We start from the raw sequence: 23044 nt of genomic DNA on the forward strand, positions 1-23044 counted from the left end.
TCCCAAGTCTAACACCAATATGGTGATCCAATTCTAATGAATCAAATTCTGCATTTAAATCCAGCAGTCCCACTGACCTTACATGAAATGCTGAATTTGATTTTTTTATGCTAGTTTAAACTTAGTAAAGATTTTTTAAATAAGGGAGGTAATTAATCCCAGAAAATCGTATTTCTAGTTAAATGTCATATAATTAAAGTAATTCCATTTTTTGCTCTAAAATTAGAAACCTGATGTGAAAGTTTGTTTCTCAGTTTGTGGTCTCGCCCCGCTCCTGCCTCCCGCAGATTGGCACTTGGCTGCTCTGGCGGCAGCATGAATCTCCTCACTGCAAAGCTGAAAATTCCAATTTTATTCCAACGCAACTGTCACAACGCCCTGAAGCAAGCTAAAAACAAGGAAAAAAATCTTTGGTATGATTTCACTTTCCATGTGTTCTTTAATGAAAAATTTATCATTCTAAATATTGGTGTTTACTCCTAGTTAAATACTTTTTTTATCAAAAAGAAAAAGAAACTGAGATTCAGTTGCTATTATTTCACAGGGAAATATAACAGGCCTGATGTTTTCCTGACAATTCTGTTATTTTCTTGTGTGGAAACACTGTATTTATCATATACTGTACGGCTGGTGATTCAGATATTGTAGAGACCTTATGGTGAACTGATATAGATGTAAACTCTTTATGCCAGATTGTTTAAGCATAAAAAAAACAAATGCACTTAATTAACATCTGATGTGTAGCTTTTGCAAACACAAATGCAATATTTGTGTTTGAGCACTGGCAGTAATGACTGTGAACTATGCTATTAATGTCTGGTTTAAAGATGCTTGCGGTAGGACCATGTCTGGAATAACACAAATAAAAAACTGCATTCAGACAAAACAATAGTGAAGAGCCCATTAGAAAAATGAAAAAGCAGCACTCAAAAGAAACTTCTTTTTCCCTTTAGATCAAAATTATTCTCAAAAATAGTTCCAGGTGCCATCATCTTCAATCAATTAATGGTGAAAAGATTCTATGTATTTTCCTCCACAGAAAGGATTTCATTTTAGGGAGCCAGAAGTTGCTAAGGGATGTATTTAGAAGTTCTATTTATCATATTAAGTTCCCCTCTGGTGGCTTAGTTTTAAAAGATGCATGAGGAGAGAGCCGAGGTGGTGCTTTGGGATATTTGGCATTTTTATATCTGAAGAGAGAACTGCAAATTTGTGGATTACATTACAGTTTGAATAAATAAAGAGATTCTCATGAACTAATGTGCGACTCCCTCATTAAATATGTTTTTACTGAAAACCTGCTGAGTTCCAGGAACCATGCAGGTTACTGGGTATAAAAACATGAAGGTTAAAATAAGATAAAACCTAGCCTAAATGTGGTCCTTGCTTCAGACTAACAAACAGAGTAAGACAACAGACTTGGAACTCAGGTTCAAAAATATAAACAGCTGTTATTACACCAAAAGCAATTAGTCATCATTACGAATTGGTATTTTAAATTTTTTAGAACATGTACTAAAGAGAAACCACAGCTGAAACAGGACATTTGATGACTAAAGCCATAAAACTGAAACATAATTGCTAAGTCCAATACTCCCAAGGCGGGAAGAATGCAGGACTCTTATGCATGTGGCCAAATCCACAGAAAAGAAAGCTGAGTGACACTGTGTGGCATAGGGCCGGCAATGGCTCCCCGTGGGTCTGAATTCAAGTTCTACCTCTTCAGGGACACTGCCTCTGCTCAGCTGCCTTTCAGCAAAGTGGCTATGACGTTTTCCCACTCTGCAAGGAATTGTGAGCCTCAGTTTCTCAACTCCGAATCTTTCAGAGTAACAGTACTTCAGAGAGGAAATCACAGAGGTAGATACATGTTAATATCATAATGGAATGAAGCCAGTCCAGTTGAAAGGAACCTCAGGTGACCTGCCTGCTCCCAGGTTTTCTATAGGAGAACAGTGCCTTTCACCAGCTCATGCAGAGACAAAAGCAAAGTCCTTCATGCTTCTATTACAGGCTACACACTTAATTACACATGGAAACTTTCATCTTCCATCACTCCAACTAGATTTACAAGCAAATGTAGGAAATTATGAAAATAGGTTCCTCAAAACAGGACTCATTCTAAAACTAGAAATTATTTTTCAAAGACTAGGTAAAATTTTGGGTGTGAAGTAAATGGCATTATTCAATGTCAAGAAAAGTGCCCGATGCTGCAACTTCTCATTTACTGAGACAGAAGTAAGCAGGGACAGCTCTCACTAACCCACTGAAATAACTAAACAGAAGTCCTTGATTCCAAGATGTGCCAATTACCTCCACTATGATTCCTAAGGCATCATACGAAACTATAGTTCAAAGAACTGTCCCTCTATTTTTAAACAATGATGCATATATGCAGGCCAGTCATATATCAGCCAGCGGTGTTTAAATTATCCTATAAATGTTTAGGGTTTTAAAATATATATGTATAAAGTATTTATTTATAGATCTAGAAGTATCAACTATTACTGCTTTGTCCTTATTCATGTTCCTCACGAGCTGGCCAACGACAAACTTTTAAAAGGAATTTGGTTTAAAAGATTTTGTGTGTTTGGCACTGACTATGGGTGTTAATCATTTCTGAGCTCACTTTTTTCTCTTCTGTTTATAATATTCTCAGGGAACTTCAAAACAGAAACCTGTTCCCTTATAGATTCTGCTTCCTCTCAGGTACTGTGTAGATTACTTTGTCACTGGAAAGTTAACTGTAAGTGTTCAGTTGATAGCACCAATCATTTCTATTTAATTTTTTTAGGAAAAGAAATAAATATAGGGGCTTCCCTGGTGGCGCAGTGGTTGAGAATCTGCCTGCCAATGCAGGGGACACGGGTTCGAGCCCTGGTCTCGGAGGATCCCACATGCCGCGGAGCAGCTGGGCCCGTGAGCCACAATTACTGAGCCTGCGCGTCTGGAGCCTGTGCTCCGCAACAAGAGAGGCCGCGATAGTGAGAGGCCCGCGCACCGCGATGAAGAGTGGCCCCCGCTTGCCACAATTAGAGAAAGCCCTCGCACAGAGACGAAGACCCAACACGCCAAAAATAAATAAATAAATAAATAATAAATTAGATGCTTTAAAAAAAAAAAAAAAAGAGTTTAAAAAAAAGAAATAAATATAGCAATGTGTTGAAGCTTTTCTGTTTTGATGGGAGGAGTGGAAAACTATGTTGAGAAACATTGATGTAAATTAAAAATGTTAGAAAAATATATAAAGCCATTAAATTTTAAAATACGGAGGGAAATCGCCATAGTTAGGAACTAAATTCACTGAAAAATTAGATGAATAACATTTCTACCCTAATGACAGAGGTGCTAGAAATTCTCCTTCAGTAGATATTACTTTTAAAAATGAAAACATTTTACTCCTTCTTACTAAGTGTTTCTTAAGAGATAATTCGTGCAAGTAAGGTAACCTAAGATTTCGGTTGATTATGTGTCTTAAACTCGAATTATAATCTTGTTCATGAAATATTAGAAACCGTTTATCCATATCCTTTATTCACTGTTCCTCTCTGAAACATTTTACTTTTCTATTAGAATCTGCTTTGAGCCTATTAAGTGAGGTGTCTCTCAATGAATAACAGTCTACCTAGCCTTGGCAAACTTATAATTTTCATGTTTTTTGCACAAACTGAGGATTCTGCCACTTAGCAGGAGATATTAGCAAAAAACACATACGGAGGGGAAAGTTGTGCTACTTTTCCCTTCTTATCTTAAATCTTTCATCAGCAATCTGAATGAATGCATTGAAACCCAGCTTTTATAAAACTGACCATTGATAAACCTCAATAATTACCCTTTATGAAAGATGATGGAAAGTAATCACAAGATCAAATCAATTTAGAGAAATAATGAAAATAAGTTGAAAGCTTTAAGAATTTAAAAACACTTTTCTTACAAATATATAACATAAATAAAATAAATAGAGGCATACATATATTTTACAATATTGAGATCATACTGTTTATACTACTTTATATCCTCTGGCCTTGACACTGGCTGTTCTCTCTGCCTGAGACTCCTGTCCACATCTCCACGTGGCTAACTGCTTCTCTCCCAGTCTTTGCTCCAACACTGCCTTCACTATGAGGCCTACTTTGGTTTATCCCATTTAAAAACTGTAGTTCACTCCCATCCCAGACACATGATTCCCACTGTCCTGTTCAGTTTTTTTTTTTGGCTGTAGCACTTATTTTCTAACATACTATATAATTCTTTATTTATTAAGCTTGTTATTTACTGTCTCTCTCTTCACCCCTTCCCCACTGGAATGTAAACTCTTTTTTTTTTTGGCTGCTTTGAGTCTTCGTTGTTGCTCGCAGGTTTTCTCTAGTTGCGGCGAGTGGGGGCTACTCTTCATTGTGGTCCGCGGGCTTCTCATTGCAGTGGCTTCTCTTGTTGCGGAGCACGGGCTCTAGGTGCGTGGGCTTCAGTGGTTGTGGCTCGTGGGCTCTAGAGCACAAGCTCAGTAGTTGTGGCTTGCGGGCTCTAGAGCACAGGCTCAGTAGTTGTGGCGCATGGGCTTAGTTGCTCCGCGGCATGTGGAATCTTCCCGGACCAGGGCTTGAACCTGTGTCCCCTGCACTGGCAGGCAGATTCTTAACCATGGGCGCCACCAGGGATGTCCCTGGAATGTAAATTCTTTGAGGGCAAATAAATTCTATTTTTCCCACTGACGATAGTGCCTAGCACATACTAGGTACTTAATAAATATTTGTTGCATTAATTAATAAACTGCAAATTCTCTCTACATGGTATTGTATTTTTCAAGTCTCTAAAAATTCTTCCAAACCTTCACACTTAATTGCTTGCATAATAGTCTTTCACCTAGGTATAGCCTATTTAATAATCACTCTCAAATACTGAACATTTACATTGTTTCCCGTATTTACTATTATAAATAGTTCTTTGATAAACACACTTGTGCCTAAGTACATGTACCTTTTATTATTTCCTCAGGAATAAATCTATTTCTTTAAGATAAATCTATCACTAGAACTAGAATTTCTGCAAAGCAGTTACATATATTCTTGGAGCTCTTTATACACATCACCAACTCACTTCCAAAAAGTTTATACTAGTCGATGCTACCATTAGTAGCATGAGCGCCTCTAACTACATCTTTACCAGTATCAAATATTACCTTTAAAATACCATCTTTAAACATTTTTGTGCCAATCTTGGCATTTTAAAGTAAACTTAGGATTTTCAGATGTTGATGAAATTCTCCATGTAAATCAAAGATCTCCACATGGAGCAAAAATAGAGAAGAAATTAGAAATCCCAATGGCTTGTCCATTCCAATCAAACAATGTAAAATGGGTGAGATTATCCCAACCCCAGACGATCATTAGGTGAGATGGGGGAGCAGTGTTCACTTTGGTTTAGACAATTATAAACCAAGTTTGTTCTTAGAAGATTGAATATGATTAGTGATAACATGAACATTTAGTCTTTAACTCAGATATGCTTTTTAGAGTTCTCTAAAGTTCTCCCCAAATACTGACCCATTCAGTCTCATAGCAATGCAGAAATGAGGATGAAGCTTTTCCAGGGACTGCCTAATCCAACACTAAAGCCAGTTCTGTTCTCTAGCACTAGGATCCCTGCTTCTAATTCCTGTCCACTGACTGTAATCCCAGTCACCGGGCACTGCGCTGACTAGGTTTGTGAAATAATCCTTTCAGTCTTTAGTGAGGCCCAAATTAGAAACCAGGAAATAGCTTTCTGAAAATTTAGTCACAAACTTACACTTCTACATTTGTGAGACAAATCGTGGGAAAATATGTGAGGTTCAAATTGGCAGGGAGCAATCAGCTTCCTCCTTTTTCCATAAGTAAAGACTAACACACACTTTTTTATAAATCTTTTCTCTAAATGCAAGGAAAAAATGGCCCCTTAGTACTGTGTTCGGCACTTAATAGACATTATTTCAACTTCACAGTCTCATGAGGGAGATATAATTATTATGTCCATTTTACAGATATGGGAACTGAGGCTTAATGAGTTAAGGAACATTCTGAAGTCACAAGGCCAATGAACAGCAAGGCCAGGATTCGAGCATAGCCTCAAAGCCTGCACTGTTTTCATTGTACTGCTCTGCTTGATTACAGATATCATTGGTTTGAGAGCAGAATTCTGCACTAGGGATTAGTAACCAAAAGCCTATGTTTAACTGCACCATGGGGAAATGTGTTTCTTATGGTGGCCCACCTCTTGCTCCTTGGGGACCTAGTATCTTAGTAACGGCTAAAATATTAACTGACTATGAAAATGCTACCTAGCATGGTTTAATTTGTGATCCCTACAGAAGATACTTGAGGGTGAAAGAATTAAGACTCAAATAAATGGCACTAGGACGGTGAAGTGCAGTGAATGGGGATGGCGTTTTGGATGGGGTGCTACTGCCTTTTCTGAAGGTAAGCTCTAAGCAAGGAGTGGGACTGGAGTAGCAGAGAGAGGTAAGACTTGGTGAGATCCAGGAGAAGGAAGAATACTATTCCCTATGTTTGTTCTCTCTGGCCTAGAGCCTGCTGTGTAGAAAAGCTTGTCTCCAGGGTGCCTCTGGAACTGACTTCCAGCTGTAAGCATCAACTTGGACACACTGGATGTTCAAGTGCTGAAAGACTTTCCTACCAGCTAAAAGTAAGCTCTACCCGAGTCCTGAGCCACCAAGTGTCCCCAGGATACACCCTCAAGCCCAGCACAGCAGAGGGTCTCCAGGACCTGTCCTGGTGTCAACCATTCTCATCATCAGTGGCCACGCTGCAGGGCTTGTTATTTATCTTGAACATCACTCTTGGGGGCTCTCATGGAATATATGATGAGGGCTTCCAGCCTCTCTGGTCAGCTCATGAAGGCATGGGTAAGAAAGAGCCATGAGGAGACCTTCAACCAAGTCAAGAAGGAGACCCAGCTGAAACCCTCCTGCATTATGTGGGAGGGACCAAATGAAGGTGACCTCAGGATTCTCAAGTTTAAAAACAAAAGCAGAGGGGCTTCCCTGGTGGCGCAGTGGTTAAGAATCCGCCCTCCAATGCAGGGGACATGGGTTCAAGCCCTGGTCCGGGAAGATCCCACATGCCGCGGAGCAACTAAGCCCATGCGCCACAGCTACTGAGCCTGCGCTCTAGAGCCCACAAGCCACAACTACTGAGCCCACAAGCCACAACTACTGAAGCCCGCGTGCCTAGAGCCCGTGCTCCGCAACAAGAGAAGCCACCGCAATGAGAAGCCCGTGCACCGCAACAAACGGTAGTTGCTCACTGCAACTAGAGAAAGCCTGTGTGTAGCAACAAAGACCCAACACAGCCAAAAATAAATAAATAAATTTAAAAAAACAACAACAACAAAGGCAGAACAAAACCATACTGTGAACCTGTTAAACCACATCTTCGGGCAGGTGCAACTCCCAGGTCAGGTTTAAGAGCACTGAAATCCCTCCTTGTGAACCAGCCCAGTTGTTTCCTTCTCTGGACAAGAGTGCGCTTCTCAGGCAGGTCAGCCTCACCAAAGAGAAACACACTGCAGCCAGGAACACCCTGGAGCAGATTCTCAGCAAGGCCTATGGACAGTGGGAAATTTTAACAAAATTAAATTAAAATCAGGCCTAATGAAAGAAACTAAAGCACATAATTTTCTTATTGTGGTAAAATATATTTAACACAAAATTAACCATTTTAACTATTTCTAAGTGTACAGTTCAGTAGCATTAAGTGTGTTCCCATCACTGTTATAACCATCACCACTAAAGCATATAATTCACACAAATTTTAAAAATCAAAGTTTGAGCATAATTAATTTTCCCTTGAAGTTAGTCTCATAATAAAAAGTTTGTCTATGTACAAGGAGGCTAGAATTTCTAAGCCATTATGAAGCTAATTCCATAAGGAAAATTCATCACTAAGATTAATAAAATTGGTACCTTCAATTTTTTAACTATTTTATAACAGCCCCAAATTGTGTATACTGTTAGCAGAAAGAAAAAGTTAAGAATACAAGGGCCAGATCTGCATTGTCCAATATGGTAACCCCTAGCTACACGTTCCATTAAATTTTAATTTTAATTTTAATTAATTAAATAAAATGCAATAAAAGTTAAGTTTTTTCAGTTGCACGAGCCACATTTCAAGTGCTCAATAACCACATGTGGCCAGTGGTCTTCCTATTGGACAGTGCAGATACAGAACATTTCCATCATCACAGAAAGTTCTGGATAGCATTGGGTCAGATATTCTGTAAGGAAGCCTAGTATTTAAATATAATTTTATGGAGGCTACTCTCTGAATAACGTTGTTTCATTCTCTTCTGCCATTTTTATATCTAGATTCTGTCTCTGACCTTATCTTTTCAAGGCAGATTACAGAAGTACCTTCCTGTTTTTTCTAGAGAACTGCTTCAGGGGACTGCTGTTTGCAGCTGACAGCATGTTTGCACGGCACTAATCACAGTCCCCTGTAAGCAAGGATAGAGGCAGCATAGTTTTTTTTCTGATGTATAGATGTAGGTATTTGGGAATTTGGGTACTGGCCTGGGACAGCAGGAGTGTGGGCCTCCCTTATTTGGAGGCCCATCATGGAACATCAGAGGCTGAGATGGGGCCTTTAGCTCCATAAGCACAGGAAACCTCTCCAGCTGCAATTCTGAAGGTTGGTTATTTGTTTGTTTCTAATGTAGACTGCTATGATGATGGGAGCGGTGAAATGTGGAGGGCATTAAAAAAGAATTTTGTACCTCTGGGTTGTATGAAGTCTGGGGAAATGTTCTTTTTTAAAAATATTTATTTATTTATTATTTATTTAGTTTGACTGCACCAGGTCTTAGTTGCGGCCCACGGGATCTTCGTTGAGGCATGTGGGATCTTTAGTTGCGGCATGCGCACTCTTAGTTGCGGCACACGTGCGGGATCTAGTTCCCTGACCAGGGATCGAACCAGGCCCCCTGCATTGGGAATGCAGAGTCTTACCCACTGGACCACCAGGGAAGTCCCGGAGAAACATTCTTTCTCTGAGTCAGGTAGAGACTCTAGCATTAGAAGCCCGTAATATGTAGACACCACAAAGCCAAGAAAATCTCCCAAATTTACTAAGTGAACTCTACTTCTTTAACACTACTTTAAGATACTAAAGGACCATGGGCTTCAGGGCGGCGGTGGGGTGGTGGACAGATGCCAGTGACACAGTTAACAGAGGTTTAGGAATTGTAAAATAATGTTTAGGCAGTTACCTAAGTACTCCCCTAAAATCTGGAATGGCAGAGAGCAGGCGTGGCAGAGAAAGGGAAAATGGTTTAGGAGAGTTAGTTAAGACATCTTAACATCTGACAACTCTCCAAACTGTTCGGATCACCGTTATCTGCTCCAACCATGACTTATACAGTGACTCACACTTTGGTTGTCGCAGGAGCCTAAAACACAAGCTGTGATGCTAAAGCCCCTCCTTCTAAATAGAAATAGTGTGACCTGTTTCCTGGCTCTGCTCAGTTCTTGGCCTAGCCACGCCAGCACCTCCATTTGGAGCTATAGTTCTGGAGTATTGCATAAGTTTATAAAGCCCAGAATGCTGTAAAGGAGGATTCTTGGAGCCTGGTTCTTAAAGGGCAAAGCAGGGGGAGATATTTGCAGTAGCAACTCCCAGCTGTCAGCAGCTGGGGGGTTGAGGGCAGGGGTACATTTTGGTTTAGTAGAAATAGCATATGCTTTTGAGGCCAGAAGATATCGGTTTGAATACCATTTCTGTTCCTTAATAGCTGTTTGGGATCTTGAGCAATTTTTTTTGACATCTCTGAGCCTCAAGTTCTTTGTCTGTAAAGTGAAAACGAAAAAAAAAAATTGTTCTTCCTCTAAAGCACCAACTCCTTATCTAGAAATCTGGCAATTAAAAGGAATAAAAATAAGCATTTATCCTGCCTTTCCTGTATAAACTGTATTTCAGGGTAGCCAGATAGCCTGAACTGATGATGGAAAGATTTTTTAATAGAAAACAATCTAACTAATAAATGTGGAAGAAATGATATAATTAGAAAATCACCATTTTGGAGCCCCTAAGAAAATAACTGTTTCAGGCAAAGATCATCAATGGATAAAACCCTCATGAAAAGTCAATTAGGAACAAAGGCAATTCATCTTTGCATCACCAGATGTGAGATAATCAGACATTGTGGTTTCCTGACAGGACACATACGAAGCTCACAGCCCACCTTTGAAGAAGTTTTGCCAAAAAAAAAAAAATGAACTTCAAGCCGATCAAGGGGCTAACTTAAAGTTTGTAGGAAATGAGAGAGAGAAAGAAACAAATTAAATGACACCACAAGGGAGCAAACAGATGATCCAGAATGTGGGAATTCCATAGGACAACTGACCCAGTTTCTGCAACCAGTGAATCGGAGGAAAAAAGGGGGGCGGGGAACTGGGCTAGATCAAAAGAGACAGAGATACAACAATCACCTCGATATGTGAACCATGTGTAGATCCAGATCCAGACAAGCCCATCATAGAAAGACATTTGCTTGGATTATACACTGGATGTTAGATGGTACCAAAAAATTATCATTTTGTTGGGTGTGATAATGGCACTGTGGCGATATAAGAAAATGTCCATATTGCTTAGAGATATTTTAAATATGCAGGGGTGAAATAATATGATTTTTGGAACTTGCTTTAAAAAACCTTTAATAAAACTAAAGGAAAAAAGAGGGAGATAAAAAAGAGAGGAAAGGAGAAAAAAGAAAGGAAGTAAAGAAAAAAGAAAGAAAAGAAACTACCTCATAGAATGGATACAGAGATTAAGATAAGATAAACTAAGAAAAGCATCTAGCACAATGCCTGGTGCACAGTAGCCAGGGTATGTTGCTTCCTTTCCCCTCTGTAAGTCTACACCACTGTTCTAAATTCTGAAAATTCTGAATACCTTCCTGGACAGGGATGTCCCTACTTACTAGAAATCCCCATATATTTTAACAACACTTCTCTTCCTTTATCTCTTCTACACCAATTCATGGTGGAAGGAATCAAATTTAATTTTTTTTTTTTTTTAATGAGGATCTTGAATCAGATGCGTATGTTTGATTGATTGATTGATTGATTGATTTTGGCTGTGTTGGGTCTTCGTTTCTGTGCGAGGGCTTTCTCCAGTTGTGGCAAGCGGGGGCCACTCTTCATCGCGATGCGCGGGCCTCTCTCGTTGCGGAGCACAGGCTCCAGACGCGCAGGCTCAGCAGTTGTGGCTCACGGGCCCAGCCGCTCTGCGGCATGTGGGATCTTCCCAGGCCAGGGCTCGAACCCGTGTCCCCTGCATTAGCAGGCAGATTCTCAACCACTGCGCCACCAGGGAAGCCCTCAAATTTAATTTTTACTCTCCAATGAAGAAAATAAGATATTTCATTATTCTCATACAATGAAAAGACCACCAAAGCCAAAATGATATTTAGCAATAGAGACAGCACATTATACTCTTCATACTCAAGGAAGTATCTTTTATGTTTCTGATGATTGCAAGCCAAGGGCCCAAGGTAGGTATTTGTAATGTAGCTGAAAAGTAAAATTTAGATTGCCTGCATTTCAAAGAAATGTCTCAAATTTAGTCAGAAGAATAGTTACTAGCAAGCTATTTTATTTGTTATATAAATTGCATTCAAAAAAACTGGTTTTAATTGTATCCTTTTATTTTCACAATTAATCTATGTAAAAATTATCCCCTGTACTGTAATTTCAAATGCTCACATCATGCAAACAAACAGGCCTGTTAGAAGATAAAATCTTGAATTTCAAGATAAAGATAAATTTCAAGATAAAATCTTGAATCTTCAAGCTCAAGTCTCACAGTGTTTAGATAAGTGACATTATTATTTAAAGCAATAGTTCTGTGTGCATTTCCCATAAAGCGATTGTTTCCCCGACAGTGAAGTCAAGCATTTCCAGAGCAGGAACTTTTCACATTTTCAGAATTTCTGAGCTTATCCCTGCTTTGTCACTGTGCTCCCCCTCCACTGAAATTCATTTCTCCCTCTCATGTTCATGTAGTATTTTACAGCTTTTATTGATAGAATATCAAATTTAATCTACTTGTATTATATAGTTAATCATGGACTTTTGTTTCTCCATCTAGGTTTTAAACTCCCAAAACAGTCAACATTTGTTAAGGTGAATGAATTGAATTTGGTTCCTAAGCACTTTGCAGATGCTGGACGCTGCAAACCTGAAATAGCAGCATCCATTCCAAACTTACACAGGAGAGTAAGGGGTCGCTATGCTAACAAAATGAGAACAGGGTTTAAGACCAGCAGGTGTACGATGTACCCCTAGTGAGAAACCATGAGATCAATTTTCCATCACCGGCATCATGTTTTATGAGCTCTTCTCCAGCCCCCAGCTGTCAGAGTCACCTGCAGCTGAGGTCTACCTGAGACAGTAAGTAATGTCAGACAGGAAAAATATCCGAATCACCTTGTGCTGACAGAGTATGATGTCATCATGCTGGCTTGAAACAGGTAAAGCAGCTTCCTAAATTGCTATTAAAAGACAAATATTTTCTAGTTTTTCTTCCATTCTTGACAAGTTTTCCCCACCACTATTATTAATACTTCTGATCTTTCCATTTTCACAAGTCATATTCTAAAAAGGCTAATTTAATGACAATTTTTTTTAATATAATTTAACCTTTATGGTTGGCTGATTATATGTACTGGAAAATGATTTTTAGTCATTTCTATACATGTATATCTATCACTTTCAGCCTTAACTTTAGAGACTTCTATGAGTTTGGTTATTCCTCTTTGTAAAAGAAGGATCAGCACAATGAGACAGGAAAGTTTAAGCTTCATATCCTCAACACGAATGTTTGTTTCTGAGCCTGTAACAGACCTAACTATGGCTGAAATGTAGTATTTTATTGAGAATGTACAATATTTAAGATAGTATTTAAGAATCTCTTTCATTAAATGTATTTGCCTGCCTCACGCTAACATGCACCTCATGTCTACAGAGGTATTTGATATCATTCTTTCCCCTTCTGCTTTTGTTTCTTTCAGAAGCATTTTAGGACTACTGGTATAAATGGAGTTGAGATTTAACCGTTAAACAGAATTGCATTTCAGCAGCTCAAGGAACATAACTGATATGCTTGGTTTTGTTACATTTTCGATAGCAGTCAAAATGCACAGCTAGGAAAAACCTCAAGCCTGTCATTCCCTTTCCTCTAGGAATAGATAAATTCTATTTCCCCTGGCCCGTGGTATGAAAGTGTGGCTTATTATTATTATTTTTAAACCAGAACTCTAATGATACTCAAAAAAGTCTACTGGCACATTCTCGTAAGTACATACCAATCAAAAAGAGTATTTTTCAACCCCATCACCTCATACTCAACAAAAAGCAAAGGGAAAAAAGCACAGAATCTAAAAATTAAACTGGGTGCTAGACTTGAAATCTTAGAAGCATCATCTAGTTTTAGTATAGTTCTCTTAATACAGCCAAGTTTTTTGTTTAGTTGATTTTTTTATTTATGTATTTTTTAATGAAAAGGAAAAATAAGATCCTCTACCAGAAGCCATAAAAATCTCTCAGATGGCAACACAGATAGCCCTAAAAGTTTTTGCCTAAATTCATACACATACCTAAAATAAAACTGGCTGATTAATCTTGCTACAGTACTTTGAAAAAGAAGACATTTGAAAATACAGTGTAGTTGTGATGCTGCACTGCCTCTAATTAAGTGCAGACTAGGAAAAATTATTCTTAGTTTAGTCTATGGAAGGGAGGTGGTGGAAATTTCTCTTTGCAATTCAAAATTATTTTAAAGATGGAGTGTTTCTTTTCCAATGTCTTCATTAAACAGAGCTGTTAAGAATTGTCTCCCAACCATCCCCAAAGAGCACAAAGCTACCCAGTATTCACCCCATATGCTCGGCTTTGAAGTGTGAAGCTGTGACCATCCTACCAGACTCTTACGCCACCATCAAAGCCATCTCATTACGCCCAGCGCTGAGAGTTGAAGCACGGGGCCTTAACCACTCCAACACACACACTGCATTAACAAAGTAACCGCAATATTCCTCCCCCACATGGCTAGAACTTGAAGAAATTTTTACCATATGTACACATGCACGAGATACGAAAATTTATTGTGCTAGAACATCATTGAGAAGTACATTAAACATGCTGACTAGAACTGGATGTTATTCTAAGGGACTGGAAAAAAATAAAATGCAGCTGATCTTTATGATGAAAGAACAGAAACATTAGACTGAAAAACAAGATCAAGTGCAATTCCTAAATTGCATTTCTACTGACACATTCTGTTGCCTGTTTTTTCTTGAGAGAGCAGAAAACAATTTAGGGGGTAAAACAAAACTCTACTGCATATCACTGGATGCTACTGTTTATCACGTTTCATTTCTAAAGGACAAATAAACTTACAAATGATGCAATGCTGATAACAGCGTCTATAATTCGAAACGAACAGTACTTGTTAAGAGAAAGTAATTTTACTGTGTTTCTGAGCTGTCAATTTACCATTGGCATGGCAGTAAAAAATAAAATGCAAAGAAGAAACTTGTTATGTATTAATGGAAATGAGGTCAGGATAGGCATTTGATTAATTTTCATATAAAAATTAATCTGTAAAAATATTTTGAAATGTTGGTACCTAATGATCCATTCCTTTTTCTTTGCTCTAGAGAAATCCTTACATTTGTATACAGGAAAGTATATTCAAGAGTGTTCACTGCTACACTATTTGTTTTGGAAAAAATAAGAAACAATCTAAGTGTCTATAAATAGGGGAACAGAAAAAATGTGATATATGCATACTATGATAACTATACAGCAGTTAAAAGGAATGAGCTATATGTAACACCATGGATAGATTTCCAAGATATCTTGCCGAATAAAAGTTATAGTATAAGAATCTGAAAGAGAATGTATGTGTATATATATATATATATATATATATATATATATATATATGTGTGTATAGAACTGAAGCACTTTGCTGTACACCTGAAACTAACACAACATTGTAAATCAGCTATACTTCAATAAAAAAATTAAATTAAAAAATTTAAAAAGTATAGTACAATAGCATTTATACTACAAACACGTACAAGAAATACTATATTGGATTTATGAGTACATACATAGGTATAAATAAAAGCATGGGGAAAATTCTGGATTGAGTGTGAGCATACGATACCATAACTCGGAAGGGGTGGTTCAGGGAACCAGGAATGTAGTTGGTGGACAGAGGAAACTTTAACCTTACCTGTAATGTTTGAAATTCTGAAAAAGAGAATTAATAAAAAGTTCCAGGCAAGGTCTGGCAAATAAACAGTTGTGAGGATCCTTTGTTCTGCTGCTGCCTAGATGGAAAACTATGAGTAAGTTTCTTAATATTTCTAAGTCTGTTTTCTAGCTATAGAATAAAAAAATTGGACCTATCCTCTATCCTTATCAAAAACATAAGAATTATGTGCCCCCAAACCCTTAGTAAACCATACAATTTCATGGAGATATAGGTATCCATAAAAATATGGTGTATTAGTAGTCTGGGACATATTTTACACATATGTCTTCCTTCCTTCCTTCCTTCCTCCCTCCCTCCCTTCCTTTCTTTCTTTCTTTTTTTTTTTGGCTGCGCTGCATGGCTTGTGGGATCTCAGTTCCCCGACCAGGAACTGAACCCGGGCCATGGCAGTGACAGCCCAGAATCCCAACCATCAGGCCACCAGGGAACTCCCCCACACATATGTCTTCTAGACTTAGGACTTAGGACTTAGAATTTTAGCGCTGAAAGCACTTCAGAGATCTCCTGCCCAAGTGGTTTTCAAACATCTTGTCGCGCAATCCCTTTCCTCAAAAGGTACTTTATTTGGGATCTTGATAACATAAAGCAGAGAAGAGGGATCCACTGTCTTTATGGTGGAGGGGGATAGCCTGGGTCCCCACTGCTCCGCAACCCTCTCCATAAGGCCACAGAGAATCACTAAAAATAGTGACAGCTCTTTACTGGTGGGAGGTAGGGGACCAGGGGCTTTACGTGTGGGCACTATTTTCTATAACCATCCTAACAGGATGATATTATTCCCCATTGTATAGATACAAAACCAAAAAGACTATAAAAGAGACTAAACAATTTTCCTAAAGTCAGCTAGCAAATAAGTAGGAGACCTGGGGCTTGAACTCAGGTTTATTCAGCTGCAAAATTCTTATTCTGTCCACTTACCATTTGGCTTCCCTGTCTAGCCATTCAATGTGATTTAACTGCTTAGATCACATTGATCAAAAACTTATGGGCACGTGTATATATATATATATATATATATATATATATATATATACATACACATACGCATATGTAAAGGGTGGGGGGGATTGAAATTGGCCTGTCGCTTCCATATAGTGCACCCCCTTTGTAAGGACTTCTCATTCTCCTTCAGGGGGGATATTAAGAAGCTGGGACTACCCCAAAGAGTAGTTCAGATGGGACATGGCTAAGCTTTGGGGATGGCCAGGAATCCTTCTGCTGGCCAATGTATCAGCAATGTGTAAACAGCCTTCAGTATAAAGCCCACTCCCCACAGCAAGGAAGAGTTAAGGTGGCTCTTCCATCCAACTACAGCTCTCCAAATGTCAAACAAATAGTTCACATGAGGTAGTTTGGTCTCCTTGTATGTGTTCGGCTCCCCTACATCTTCCATCTTCCTGGCCACTGGCCACTGACACCACTCAACCACCTCTTAGTAGTCTCAAGCCTAGCCCTAATTCTTGCCGCTTGCCCCCAAAACAGGTCAAGTCCTCCAATCCCCATGCCCCCAAAACAGATCAAATCCTCCCATCCCCCCGCCCACAATCCCTCTCCTTTTTACCACCTCTCAGGGGATGCTCATTTCCATGCACCCATGCCCACCACATTAAATCTCCTTTTGAAGGAAAATGCTTCCTGCCCACTACTGATATTTACTTCCACGTGGAGAGAGTCCTCCTGGTCTTGCTGGCTGTTATGAGTTAAACTGTGCCCCTTGAAAAAATTCATCTGCTGAATTCATAGCCCCCAGGACATGAGAATGTGACCTTATTTGGGAATAGGGTCATTGCAGATATAATTAGTTAACATGAGGTCATATACTGGAACGGAGTGGGGCCCTAATCCAATATGACTGGTGTCCTCATAAAAAGGGGAAATTTGGACACAGACAATATACAGGGAGAATGCCATGTGAACACGAAGAGGGCCATCCACAAGCCAAAATGGAACACATCCTTCCCTCACAGCACTCAGAAAAAACCAACCCTGCCGACACCCTGATCTCGGACTTCTAGCCTCCAGAACTGTGAGACAATACATTTCTGTTGTTTAAACCACCCAGTCTGTGGCACTTTTGTTACTGCAGCCTTAGAAAATTAAAACATTGGCCTTGTTTCCTCCCAACATCCATTCCCTGATGGGGAGTTTGGGAGAGAAGCTGGGTTTGCATAGGCCTACTCCTCTCTCCCCTCTTCCTTCTTAGGAGCTAGCTGTCAGCAGGAAACATACATTCCGCTCCACCTCCTCCTTGCCATTAGCTTGCCAGGGTCAGGCCTGTGCTGTCTAGTGCTGCCTGTTACTGGCTGCATGAGTCTGTCTAATTCTCCAGGTGGGGAAGCCTAGCTGTCATAATAGTTTTAACAGTAGTAAAGTTAGTATTTCCACTTCTCATCTGCCTTTCTCTACTGTCGAATTGGTTCAAGATTTGGGAAAGGAAGAAGTGTACTATTTGTAATGCTCTCCTCCCAAACCCCACCCTGAGTCCTCATCTTCCTGGGAGCAGTGAGTGAGGTGGCCTTCCTTCTTTCTCTACTCTATTGCTATGGAATAAACCTTGTAACCTGCTTTTCCAAGCCCTCTCCTTTTGGTTGTCAAAAATTCAAACATGAACACTGACTGTAACGTCTTCATTCTCACTATAACAATTCTATACCCCTCAAGGTAGCAAATAACTCAAAACTGTCCAGGAAACAGTCACGCATAAGCTATGGGGGAAAGAGAGGCACAACAATGATCATCTTGAGATATTATCCTACTATATATTTCTTGGTTAATTAAAATTGGAGAGTGAGTTATTTAATATATGCAATTTTGAGTCATACAATAAATGATAACCTAATTAATAATAATGCTATAATTATTGTAATAGCACATCATGATAACCATGTGTTGTCGTCATTACTATTATCACATGCTCTGGGTCTCCTGAGAAGCACACCCTCACTTGCCCACTGGAGACCAGGTGGTGGATGCATGAGGGTGTACAGAGACTTGGGTTGATGCACTTAATCTTATAGGTCCATCAAAGCCACTAGCATCACTATATTATTTCCTTAGAATTTTCTGATCCTAGTGGTCTTGACACTGGAAGTCACTGTATATGCTAGGAAGGAGAGATGGAAAGGAAAAGGAATTCAGGAAAAGCGCAGCAAAGGTTAGGAGTCTGGGCTGAAAAAGTTAGCATCATATCAATCATATGCTATAAATCCCCTATTAGGTCCCAATTCTCTAAAACACCATCAGCAATAACATAAATTTAATCTCTGGGTGCTATATATATATATATCTACTGAAAATCAGAAAACTTAGAACCCCTAAACTTTGAGGCTCCCAGGGCTGGCTCTGCTAGTAAGGGGTGAATGTTAACATCTCCCACAGTGACCCATGGCTTGATCCTGAGTATTCTAGGAGACCCCTTCCCTAGGTGAAGTGGTGGTGGGGGGGGTGTCCCAGTTTTAAACTATAGACTTGTAGACTGGGGAAGAATTACAAGAAATGTACAGTCAGGCAGCAAAGGTTTCATACACTCCACCTACTCATCCCAATTAGAAGATTCTTATGGTACATTTATTCCTGTCAAAATGTTCAATAAAGTCTATTCAGTATATACCAAGAGTAAAACAGGGAAGAAGGGAAAGCCAATACGAGGGTGTGTTATCAAGCTAGTCATCGCTACGAGCAACTGGAGCTTGGTCTTGCTGGAATGGGCCTTAGAATTGTCTGTCTACCAGCTCAGGTCCCCCACTGGCCAAGGGGTGCCTGTGGGGTATTAATTTACTTGGACTTCAGGTTGCTGCAGAGCCAAAGTGAGAGAAAGAGAGCAGCTTCTTCAAGTATGGCTGTGTGCATCAGTAATTGCTTGTCATGGAAGAATAGGTTAGTTTATCCCAGTTCTCCCATTTGGCCTTTTCCTTTCTCATTAGTAGCTCTGTTTTACAGTGGTTGATATAATCCTGTTGCATTTATTAAGCTTGTAGCAATATGCATTTATGAACAACCTGGTAACTCTCCTTCATAGTTAGAATGTACTCAAGTTGCTGGAAATCAATTTTGATATTTTATGTACTTTCCCAATGCGCAATCCCTTTTTTTTTCCAGCTTTTTATATGGTGGCAGTATCCTATAATTGTCAAAGTAAATGCTATGTCCTAAAACTATGTTAACATATGCTTGTAAAATCAACCATTGCTTTTATGCTATGGCAATGAAGGTAGTACTAATGGTGGAGAGAACTATATCAGAACCCAACATCTAAACTGACTAATCTCAACAAAATCCAACGCTGTTTTATGAGACAATCTCCATAGCAACTGGAGAATCAGAGTAGAAAATTCTTGAAGTGAAAAGTTGTTCCTGATTTGTCAGATCAGCCCATGTTTTGACAATCTGTAATAAGGTAATCGATTAAGACTATCACACAAGTGTTGATGTTGTGTGAATCTGTCATGGCACATGTCCTCTGAGCCATGAAAATACTCAAAAAATCATCTAACAAGGATGATAATTCTAATCAAATTCATTAATGTTGTATCTATTTTAAGATAAATCCAAAAAAACTCAATCATGTAAGAGCTAAATCTTTACTTATGTAACTTACTTAACTAGCATTTTATCTTTCCAATATTCTAAATAATGTCAGTTTTTAAAGCATCATATAAACCTTATTTCATTTGATTAATGACATAAAACAAAAAGCAAGTTTCCATATGATTTACAAAATTTATAGCTATGGCCCAGACTTTTAAAGCTGAATATTATGAACCTACATGTTAGTTAAGCCCATTTTCACCAGCAAATCATTGGGGAGATTTGCCTGAGCACCTTCTGCCCTGACCCCTCCCCTCCACCTTCACTCAGTCCTTCTCAGGAAGGTTTGTGTGTGCATGAGAAACAAGCTCATGTTTCAGAGACGCTGGCTCCTGCAGGTGAACCATCGAGTAAGGAAGATGTGGAAAACATACAGGCAGCACGATGGCCCACAGTAATCCTTTGGAGAAATTGTCTATACAAAATTTATTGAAGCCCAGAAATTGAGACTAAATACCTTCAGTATTGAGTTAGAAGTCAGAAAAAAGAATAATGTTCCTGTAAATTTACCTTTGGTTCCAAATTAGGTGAATTCATTGTTCTTGAAGGATCTAAGATAATCAAAATCACCAAGAGGAATTAGAGAAGTAGGGACTTCCAAGTAAAGATGGGAGCGTAGATTCCTATATTTACTTTCACTTCTTCCAAATACCCCAGGAAACAGATGGTAAAGAGGTCTATTTTTTAAAGCATTGATTCACTCAAACAAATAGAAATGGAAGAAGAAGCAATGGCGTTGGAACTTGGAGAGCAGATATAAGAAGAGCAGGATATTCAGCAGACCCCAGACAGCAGAGAAGCAGCCTGACTTAGAGCACTGGCACCTGGAAATGGTCAGAACTGGTGACCTCACTCTGGGAGAGAAGGTAAAGGCATAGCTCAAAACAGGGAGACTGGTGGAAAGCCTGTTTAAGAAGCAGTTAGATCCCAACCCCTACACACAGACAGGCAACTGGCAGAAGACACAAAAGGTAAAAACACAAGGCGTCTGAGCTACGGGATACAGCTGAGAGTTGGGGGGATTCATGAAAAGAGGGGAATTAAGGGAACATGTACACAATAAATGCAGTGACTCTTCTAGCCCTCCTCTGCAACTCAACTCTTCTGCAACTCAACTCCTAAATCATGGACAACTGTGTGTCTACTCCAGGCTGAAGACTGGAGAATCTTTCTCTAAGAAAATTGAACAGCCCAAGAGGAAAGACCCCAAAGATACTGAAACAGACACTCCCCATAGAAACAACCCAGCCAGATCAGCCTACAGCTGACAAACCCCACCTAAATACTCAGATTATCCATTCAGTCCTTTAGTGTCCGCTCTTAGAGTAAGCAGCCAACCAATGATCATCTGACATCTGAGGAAAGCCTTTAAAACAAACAGGAGAAAAGAAACTGGTGGTGTGGATGGGGGTGGCGGGGGCGTGTTGGGGAACAGACACCATGCAGAAAGAAGAAACTGTCAAAAATTATTCACTGACACTGTATTCATGAGACATGACAAGGACATTATTTAGAATAAAAAACCAAAATGAACATTCAGAGAGTAAAAGCACTTGGAAACTAATATAGAGGAAATGAAAAACTTATTGAAGACTTGGGACATAAAGTAGAGGAAATTTGTAAGAAACTATTATAAAAATATAAAGTGATTTTAAAAAAGAGGAAGTAAGTGTACAGAACCAATACAAGAGTTCCAACATCCAAATATGGGGCTTCCAGAAAGAACTGAGAAAATGGAAGAAATATCAATGGCAACCTAACCTTACACCTTACACCTAATGCACTTAGAGAAAGAAGAACAAAAAAAACCCAAAGTTAGCAGAAGGAAAGAAATCATAAAGATCAGATCAGAAATAAATGAAAAAGAAATGAAGGAAACGATAGCAAAGATCAATAAAACTAAAAGCTGGTTCTTTGAGAAGATAAACAAAATTGAAAAACCATTAGCCAGACTCATCAAGAAAAAAAGGGAGAAGACTCAAATCAATAGAAATAGAAATGAAAAAGGAGAAGTAACAACTGACACTGCAGAGATACGAAGGATCATGAGAGATTACTACAAGCAACTATATGCCAATAAAATGGACAACCTGGAAGAAATGGACAAATTCTTAGAAAAGCACAACCTTACGAGACTGAACCAAGAAGAAATAGAAAATATAAACAGACCAATCACAAGCACTGAAATTGAGACTGTAATTAAAAATCTTCCAACAAACAAAAGTCTAGGACCAGATGGCTTCACAGGCGAATTCTATCAAACATTTAGAGAAGAGCTAACACCTATCTCTCTCAAAGTCTTCCAAAATATAGCAGAGGGAGGAACACTCCCAAACTCATCCTACGAGGCCACCATCTCCCTGATACCAAAACCAGAACAGATGTCACAAAGAAAGAAAACTACAGGCCAATATCACTGATGAACACAGATGTAAAAATCCTCAACAAAATACTAGCAAACAAAATCCAACAGCACAGTAAAAGGATCATACACCATGATCAAGTGGGGTTTATCCCAGGAATGCAAGGATTCTTCAATATATGCAAATCAATCAATGTGATAAACCATATCAAGAAATTGAAGGAGAAAAACCATATGATCATATCAATACATGCAGAAAAAGCTTTTGACAAAATTCAACACCCACTTACGATAAAAACCCTCCAGAAAGTAGGCATAGAGGGAACTTACCTCAACATAATAAAGACCATATATGACAAAACCCACAGCCAACATCGTTCTCAATGGTGAAAAATTGAAACCATTTCCTCTAAGATCAGGAGCAAGACAAGGTTGTCCACTCTCACCACTATTATTCAACATAGTTTTGGAAGTTTTAACCACGGCAATTAGAGAAGAAAAAGGAATCCAAACTGGAAAAGAAGTAAAGCTGTCACTGTTTGCAGATGACATGATACTATACATAGAGAATCCTACAGATGCTACCAGAAAACTACTAGAGCTAATCAAAGAATTTCATAAAGTAGCAGGATACAAAATTAATGTGCAGAAATCTCTTGCATTCCTATACACTAATGATGAAAAATCTGAAAGAGAAATTAAGGAAACACTCCCATTTACCATTGCAACAAAAAGAATAAAATACCTAGGAATAAACCTA

General features: G+C 39.0%; 1 protein-coding gene across 6 annotated transcripts in view; it reads right to left on the reverse strand.

Annotated features, from left to right (window-relative positions):
• The window catches only part of FTCDNL1 (formiminotransferase cyclodeaminase N-terminal like), a 214554-nt gene that overhangs the window by 131427 nt on the left and 60083 nt on the right, over nucleotides 1-23044 (reverse strand). For 3 of the 6 annotated variants that reach the window (XM_057551891.1, XM_057551892.1, XM_057551893.1), the window contains one exon: nucleotides 7415-7600. The exons of the other annotated variants lie outside the window; for them this stretch is intronic. In XM_057551891.1, coding sequence (XP_057407874.1) covers nucleotides 7415-7600 — 186 coding nt within the window. The remainder of the gene's footprint in view (nucleotides 1-7414; nucleotides 7601-23044) is intronic. 6 annotated transcript variants of the gene reach the window in all.

The sequence above is a fragment of the Balaenoptera acutorostrata genome, chromosome 8, assembly GCF_949987535.1.
Source record: "Balaenoptera acutorostrata chromosome 8, mBalAcu1.1, whole genome shotgun sequence".
Lineage (NCBI taxonomy): Eukaryota > Metazoa > Chordata > Mammalia > Artiodactyla > Balaenopteridae > Balaenoptera > Balaenoptera acutorostrata.